At 40.6% G+C, this 8,795-nt stretch overlaps 1 protein-coding gene and 1 long non-coding RNA gene across 2 annotated transcripts; both read right to left on the bottom strand.

Annotated features, from left to right (window-relative positions):
* Positions 1-276: 276 nt before the first annotated feature.
* LOC117452261 (zinc finger protein 501-like) lies at positions 277-3,793 on the bottom strand. The gene is made up of 2 exons (XM_034090770.2): positions 3,278-3,793; positions 277-1,763 (listed from the first exon to the last, which is right to left on the bottom strand). The coding sequence occupies exons 1-2, from the start codon at positions 3,525-3,527 to the stop codon at positions 544-546; spliced, it is 1,470 nt and encodes a 489-aa protein (XP_033946661.2). The 5' UTR covers positions 3,528-3,793; the 3' UTR covers positions 277-543.
* Positions 3,794-4,049: 256 nt separating this feature from the next.
* On the bottom strand, positions 4,050-8,299 carry LOC139434534 (uncharacterized). The gene is made up of 3 exons (XR_011643876.1): positions 8,232-8,299; positions 7,746-7,900; positions 4,050-4,406 (listed from the first exon to the last, which is right to left on the bottom strand). It is a non-coding gene; the product is annotated as an uncharacterized lncRNA (long non-coding RNA).
* Between the last annotated feature and the right edge of the window lie 496 nt (positions 8,300-8,795).

Here is an 8,795-nt window from a genome sequence, read left to right as displayed (position 1 = left end):
TCTTAAGACCAGGCGCAGCTACGACCGAGACTAGTCAGGCTTGGTGCACTCGGTGTAAATTCGAATCACTAAGTCGGACGTAGCTAAGCCCGATGTTAGAGTTAAGACCTACTTTTTTACGCCCAGCTGGTTCACTCCACTCAAGGATACAAAATAGGCAAATGTATTTCCTTGCAGTTAGAGGGGCAAAAAAAAATCAGATAACAGGTACATTTAGGTAAAACAGGGCTCATTAACAGGATAGCAATGATACAACACATTTAGAAATAAAAAACAATACATCAAATCATCCTTTATCTCTATATGGAAACTTGAAGCCATCAATCCAAAATAAAATGGTTCATCAACAGTCAGTGGTTAACGTATACATCAGAAAATCAGTATGACAAAAACATTAAACATATTGTCCACTTATGTTGATAAAGATGGAGTTAATTTAAGTCTTATATGAATGTTGTGCAACATTGTTAATCCAGTCAGTCAGATTTTCTCATATGTGAACTGTCATAAGACTTATTCATTGTCCTCTCCATCAGCTTCTGTTTACATGTGTTCAGCTGAGCTGCTGATTGGAGGCTCTGCCTCTCCATTATCCTCAGTTTGAATTTCCTTAAGCTGAGAGGACTGACGACCAACACACTTGTGTCTTTTGAAATGACTACGCCATTTAAATCTTTTGTCACAAACATTGCAGCTGTATATTTCCTCTCCTGTGTGGACTCTCATGTGTGCCTTTAAAGTTCCCCTCTGTGAAAAAGCTTTCTTACAGACTGAGCAGCTGTGTGGTTTCTCTCCTGTGTGGATTTGCATGTGTTTTTTTAAACTTCCACTCAATGCAAAATATTTTGTACAAACTAAGCAGCTAAAGGGTTTCTCTCCTGTGTGGATCATCATGTGTTCCTTTAAACCTCCACTCTGTGAAAAAGATTTGGTACAAACTAAGCAGCTAAAGGGTTTCTCTCCTGTGTGGATTCGCATGTGTTTTTTTAAACTTCCACTAAATGCAAAAGATTTGGTACAAACTAAGCAGCTAAAGGGTTTCTCTCCTGTGTGGACTCTCATGTGTTCCTTTAAATGTCCACTCTGTGAAAAAGCTTTCTCACAAACTAAGCAGCTAAATGGTTTCTCTCCTGTGTGGACTCTCATGTGTTCCTTTAAATGTATATTCTGTGAAAAAGCTTTCTCACAAACTGAGCAGCTAAATGGTTTCTCTCCTGTGTGGATTCTCATGTGTTCCTTTACATTTCCACTATGTGAAAAAGCTTTCTTACAGACTGAGCAGCTGAATGGTTTATTTTCAGATTCATGTCTATTTTTCAGTGAGTTTGAGCCTGTTGCAGGTTCTCTGGTCTCCTTCCAATCTGCACTGTCTTCAGTGTCAGGTTCAGAAGAGTCTCCAGTGTTGTCCTCAGTCTTTGATTGTAAACTGATCTCTGGATCTGAGTTCCTGGCTGGTTCTGGTCCTCGACAGTCATCTCCATCAGCTTCTGTTTCGATGTGTTCAGTTTGTCTTTGACGAGGCTGTGAGGACTGAGGTTTCTCTTTATCAACTTCACTCTTCACAGGGTCAGGAGTGAAAGTGGACGTGGTGATATCAGCCTCCTCCAGCTCCTGAAGCTGCTCTCCCTCCTGACTGATCCTGAGTTCCTCCTGTTCGGGCTTAATATGTGGGGGGGGCTGTGGGTCCTCCTGGTCCAGACTGGTGCTCCACTCCAGCTGGTCAGGGAGAAGCTCTTCTTTAACCACCACCAGCAGCTGGACATCTGTAGGAAACAGGAAACACACTGTTATATCTGTCTTGGACCTAGTCAATATAATTACGTATGTTATTGAATGACAGTTTCCAGAGAAGAGAGGCCCATCGTCTCTTCTGCAATTATTACGAGTGAGCGGAAGTACAAAGAGGCTTGTTAGTTAGGTGGTTCATATCCTGACAGGGACACCTAAAGAGGTCATGAGATAATGACCTTTCGACATCTGGAACATATGTGGGTGTATTGGCTAATCTAAGGAAAATTGTATGTGCCTTCATTAAAGCGGCTATATATGATGTGAAAGACTTGTACTCGTTGTAGCATTACCACTATTGGCTGCTTGTGTGCAAGGTAATGTTTCCTCATTATTATTGATTGCTGTACAACGAAATAATAATTAATCAACTATATCTGTGTTTGTGTTTTATTGATTCCTCTGTGTTGTTCTTTCCTGTTGCGAGTGCTGAATTTCCACAACAACACAGTCAGAAAAATTGTCAAATTACGTTGGCTCAATTCACCTCATGTAGCCCAGCCCCTTTCCACTTCGTTAAAAATGAAAAAGGGGTTTTTCTTCTGGTGCGATAAATATAACTCAACACTTTCTATACACAATACTCCCGTGATTATTTCTCTTATACCTTGATTGTTGCCAACTACGATGCTCAACAGTTCGCTTAACGGAACTTTGATGCTGGTATCAGTTTGGTTTCTCACCAATCACGGGAGTATTGTTTGGTTTCTCACCAATCACAAGAGTTATTTGTCGCACTACCTAACATCCATGAAGACAACATGACAGAGGGAGGCCTGTCACTCAGGATGCCAAACTACACTTTGGTAAGCCCCGCCCCCCAAGCAGCATCAGGGCCAAAAGTTTGAAAGCGAAAAAAAAAGATCTGAAAGTGGAAATCGATCTGAAGGTGAAAAGCAATGTGAAACCTGAAAAAACAAGATTTGAAACTGAAAAAAATCATTGTTTTGAATCTGAAAACGTAAAATCTGCAACTGAAAAAAATAAGGATTCAAATATCAAAATATGTATAAAAGTGAAATATGAAAATAAATATTTTATTCTAAAATATTGCTGAACTGAATCAAAATAATATTCAACCTGAAAAATGATTTCAAATGCTTTTATTTTGAATACATCATAGTATGTTTCAAAGTTCAGGATAAAAACTTTAACTTTCAAATAATTTGTATTTTTTTTTAATTATCAAAACGCATGACCCTGAAATAGCTCCATACGACCAACAGAAAGGTTAATGTTATTGTACGTTACGTACATTATTATAATAAAGTACATTTGTCTAATAACACTTACATACTTTTACTTAAATAAGATATTAATGCAGTACTTTAACTTGTAATGGAGTATTTTCACGGTGTGGTGTTTGTACTTTTACTTCAGGATCTACTACCTGCAGCAAGTGCTGATAAAAGGTCTAAAGTGTTATTAATGTGATAATAAAGTATTATTGAAGAGTTTAAAGTGTTAATTAAGAGTAAAGGGAACAGACCTGCTCTGTGTATCCGAAGCTGAGGCTGTAAAACAGCGTCCAGGAGTTTCTGGAGTCTCTCGTTCTCCTCTTTGGAAAGAGACAGCTCCTCCTCGAGTTCTGCTATCGTGTTTTCAAACAGAGCAAATATCTCTTCAGCAGCAGCAGTGAGTCGCTGCTTCTTCAACGACAGCAGCATTTGGACTTTACTCATGTTTACTAGATCACCTTTTCCTGCAAACTCCGTTAAAAACACAGTTTCTCTCTCCATCAAACTCTCAATCTGACTAGTGTTGCTAACGTGTTTCCAGCTAGCATGCTAAGCTAGCTCCTATAGTCCGAGGTAAACGCTCCAGAAAAAAGAGCACTGAGTCCATTCAGAGGTTTATCCAGACACACAGATGATGGATCAGGAGTGCTGGAGCTCACACACACTTTCTCAGGAACACAGAGAGAGAACCGTAGCGACGAGACGCCTCCTCGATCCAGGTTAGAAAGAGCTGCAAATGTCACTACCCGATCTGCAGCCCTGCCCGATCTGCTTCTTCTCTTGCTTTTGGTGGATTGCAAACAACTTAAAGGTGCATACCGCCACCTACTGTACATGAGTATGAATCATCACATCATTCCAACTCTTTAACTTATGCTCTATTACAAATACATTTTAAATAAATCAATAAAATCAATGAAATAAATAAAACAAAACAAATCCGTTCTTTCCTGATGTTACGTTCCCTCCTAAACTAGGGGTGCAAAGGGAAGTAACAAAACACAAGAATAACCAGGCGAGAGAAAAAGGAGAGGAAACTGACTGCTGAAGCCACAAAGTGATGTTTAATTAACCAATGATAGACAAAAGAGACTCACCAGCCAATTTTCAAAGTAAACTGAAAACAACTTTCATATAAAAGAAAGCGACTAAAACAAAACAATACACTCGAGCACATCTCCTAATAGTTAGCAAAATACAGGTTAATAGCAGGTCTCACACAGACACATGCTGCACACATGCTGCACACATGCTGCACACATGCAGCCCGAGGAGAAGGAGAGAGAACACTGCAGCCTTCCTCAGATCCTTTATAGAGGCCCTGATTGAGGATCGGGAGCACCTGGGGAGAGGCTGCACCTGGGGACAATCAGGCTGCACCTGGGGAATCAGAGGGAGAGAGCTGGAGCTCACACACACTTTATCTGGAACACAGAGAGAGAGAGAGAGAGAGAGAGAGAGAGAGAGAGATAGAGAGAGAGAGAGAGAACCGTAGCAACGAGCGAGACGCGCCACCTCGATCCAGGTTAGAAAGAGCTGGAAACTTCACTTCCGGTGAAGACACCTCCTCCTTCTTCTTCTCTCAGTTTTTGGCAGATTGCAAACAACTTTAAGGTGCATACCTATTAACGCGTTAATAACGCGTTAATAACGTGTTAATAACGTGTTAATAACGTGTTAATAACGCGTTAAAAAAATTAACGCCACTAATTAATTTAACGCAATTAACGCATGTGTATTTTTTGTCCTCGGCCGCCCCGTAGTTTCAGAGAGCATCGAGTTTAAAATACATTCTACAAGCTGATGCTGACAGCCCCGCTCCTGCTGCCTGCTTGCAGCAGACCACACTTCCACGCTCACCGGCAGGCACCGACTGGCCATCGGGAGGACCGGGAGGGTGTGTGTATGTGTGGCGCGAGCGAGTGAGAGAGAGACCTTACGTGTGTTGTTGTTGTTGTTAGCATCTGGTGCTAGCTAGCTGCGCTAACGGATATAAGGAGCTGTTTAAATTAAAACAGAGGAGCGACATTTCGCCGAGCACTTGACTTTATGCAGGAAGCCAGACAGTGGGACATTGTACGAAAAGTCTGCACACTCAGCAAGGATAGTGCGCGCAACATGATTGCAGCGTCCAGGCAGCTCCCGTTCGAGCATATGCCTTGAGCTGCACATAGCTCCAACGATCTCACACACACACACACACACACACACACACACACACACACACACACACACACACACACACACACACACACACACACACACACACACACACACACACACACACACACACACACACACACACACACACACACACACACACACACACACACACACACACACACACACACACACACACACACACACACACACACACACACACACACACACACACACACACCATTTGTATTGTATTATTGTATGAGAGAGGTTCCAGGTTGAATTGAGGCGAATATTTGTAATGTTCAGAGGTTGTTGTGTTTAATATTCATGAGAATATTTGTCATTGTTCAAATGATAATAAACACACATATAAAGCATATTTGTCCACTCATATGTTGATAAGAGTATTAAAAACTTGAAAAATATCCCTCTAAGGTACATTTAGAACAGATAGAAAATGTGCGGTTAATTTGCGATTAATCGCGATTAACTATGGACAATCATACGATTAATCACGATTACAATTTTGAATCGACTGACAGCCCTAATAGGAATATAACTGGAAGGTTTGGTGTATCTACGTGCTACTGAAGTTGACATTTCGAACTCAGAGTAGGAGAAAAAACTCATTTTGAGAAAAGGACCTTTAAAGATTGCAGTGAGGCGCTAGCTAAACCCTCCTGTTCTTTGGATGACAGCTTGCGCATCGACACACTCCGTGAAGGTATTTCATGTTCGGGGTCATTTGTTTTTTGTATAACCTTGCTTCGTGCAAGTGACAATTGTTGTCCCTGGGCAAGACACTTCACCCCAAATTGCTCCTGTGGGGATTGCCCACAGTATTGAGTTTGTAAGTCGCTTTGGATAAAAGCGTCTAACTAGAGACATGTAATGTAATGTAATGTTGTCGTCTTCTCTGTGAACGTTTTTTTCGCCGTTCTTTTGCCATTTTGAGATTTCAATTTCTAGCGGAAAGCTAACCAGGAAGTGTTTTAGCACACCACGTGACGCATCTGAACGAATCACGTTGTCAAAAATTGACACCAACCAATGAGATTTTGTTTATTGGTTTAAGACCCCTTTGTGCTTTCACTATTGGTTGCTGATACAAAGGAAATGACCATCTTTGGATCCGATGAGATTGTGCAGGAGAGACACAGCTTTCCAGCGATACCTCTGTTGACATGCTACACACAGCGGTCGCGGTACTATATGTTACGTTAGAATGCTAACTTTTGGTGAATTTAGGAGAAACCTACAGACGCAAATAGACAAACTATAGTAAAATAAACCCTTAAATGTGTATTTTCTACGTTTTCCTTCCAAAAGCCTGAAAGAAAACATGTTATGGAATCAAAATAGCACAAAATCTCAAAATAGACCAGTGCATGAAAAACGATGTGTTTGCCTGCCGTGTCTCGCCTTTAACAAACAATGTATGTGGCTCGTATCGCTGACAGCCGGCCCGGCACCGCCTTTTTTTTTTTTTTTAAGCGGCCTCTTCCCCACTTTTAGCAGCACCCCCTGAGCAAAATGACTTCCCGCGGCTATGAACTGATTAGTTCCTCAGTAGAGAACTGTCCAGATACGGGAAACTTGTTTCTCCAGTGAAAAATATGCTGTCTGGATGTAAGTCTCAGTTACTGAAACACGTAGCAGTGACCATCAACTGGCGGCACGCGGGCCACATCCGGCCCGCCAGACATTTTCATCCTGCCTGCACGACGGGGGTGACTGTGGCGTTAGTGCGTTCGCCCCCCACTCATTATTGATTGTAAGTCAGGAAGTTGTTGTACATGAGTCTTAATATGCTCAATATGGGCCTAATGAGGCAGCAGTACCACAAGAATAGTAATTCTCCCATAATAACACTTAACAGATATGATCTATTCTCATGTAACAAGACATGAAACTATAAGTGTTAATTAAGTCTAAATAGCTCAAAATGAGGTGTTTCTATCTAAGAATATGTGTTGGGGTGTTGACAGTTCAGCTACCAATAGCAAGGTGATATTGACCTGTATGTTTAATATGTATTACATTGTTATTTATTAAAGTTAATATACCAGAAATTATGTTCAGGTTGGGTTTAGTTTTTGTTGATTTATTCATAATATGATTTCTTTATAATTTGTGTACGTGCTATGTTTGAATTTAAAGATAATTTTCCTGCAAAGTTTTGTGATAAATTGTTGATAAATGAGTGTGTGAACGGTGTGTGTGTGTGTAGAAAGCTTCAGAATATAGAGAGGAATGAATGTGGACGCTTTGGTTTCTGTAAGAGATTTCTGCTGAGAGAGGAGGAGAACAATATCATGGAGAGAAAGACATTTGAGCAAATTCCAACATTTTAGGAAAACTTTCGAAATATTCAAATATAAAATACGACGAGTAAAGTTTAAATAATAATTAATCTGAGAAATACTCTCTGTAATAATGACTAATCTGAGCAATACTCTATGTAATAATAATAACTAATCTGATCAATACTCTATGCAATAATAATTAATCTGAGCAATACTCTATGCAATAATAATTAATCTGAGCAATACTCACCAGGTCATTGATGGTGGGCTCCATAGGCTCACTCATGTTTGCGGACCCGGCCCCGGCTTCAGCTACTTCCACTTCTGAATCAGACTGTTCCTCCAGCTCTGGCTGCTGCCCTCGTGTGCCCATGGTTATTCCTCTCCCTCTCGCTCTCCTCTCCTCTGCATGTTTGGGAAGAAACGGAGGGCATGAAGTACAACAAATCCAAAACATACTGCTGATCCCACCACTGCCTGTTTTTCCTTGTACGATGTGAGGGTCTAAGGACAGAGGGTGTCGTATTGTCATACTGATATTCTGTACAAACTGTGAAGTCCACTGAGACAAATGTAACATTTTTTATATTGGGCTATAAATAATAAACATTGATTGATTGATTGATTGATTGATTGATTGATTGATTGATTGATTGACTGCCACCATATGTGAAGGACCAGGACACGCAAAAATCAGGAATGCTGGTTGAGGTGCAAAAATAAGGATTTTATTTACCCAATATATGTACAGTTTTAAGATGGGTAATAAAATCAAAAAGGTGTAGATAAAAACAGACACAATCTATCATTTAAGGGATAAACAAAACGTCACAAAAATGGGTGACATCCTGTGTGCTCTTCTGCCCAAGAGCAACTCACATACCCCCCCTCCACACTGCAGGAATTTATAGCACTACTGGCCAGTCCATTGTTGCGTGCAGGGGGAAGAGGCTCTAAAAAGCAGTGGCCTCTTTAAACACCCCTCAGGGTTTGAGAGGAATGGCGTAGTCCAATTAGCTGACACATCTATAAATGCAGGTGTTTGCCATCAGCTCAGCCTTTTGCCAGGAGCAAGGTGAGCTGCAAGACACTGACAATAGGATTACACACAACAAAATGAACAAAAGATAATGTAATAGAATGTTTTCTTATTCAAAAGAAGACCTTAACTTGAAGTATTATTTAATGTTTAAATAAAGCCTTATTAATTTGTCTGTTGTGCACATCCTCCTGTTAATATCTTTGGACGTCCTACATATCGACTGGACGTGGATTCTAAAAGTACAATATACACTTCTCG

This window comes from Pseudochaenichthys georgianus, chromosome 9, assembly GCF_902827115.2.
Source record: "Pseudochaenichthys georgianus chromosome 9, fPseGeo1.2, whole genome shotgun sequence".
Taxonomy (NCBI): Eukaryota; Metazoa; Chordata; class Actinopteri; order Perciformes; family Channichthyidae; genus Pseudochaenichthys; species Pseudochaenichthys georgianus.
Note: the sequence above shows the minus strand (reverse complement) of the source record. Positions and strands in the feature narration are given on the sequence as shown.

Coding starts and splice junctions, on each gene's coding strand:
- LOC117452261 (XM_034090770.2), bottom strand. CDS start 3,527: ATGGAGAGAGAAACTGTGTTTTTAACGGAGTTTGCAGGAAAAGGTGAT. Junction 1,764..3,277: donor GCTTCGGATACACAGAGCAG/GTCTGTTCCCTT, acceptor TGTTTCCTACAG/ATGTCCAGCTGCTGGTGGTG.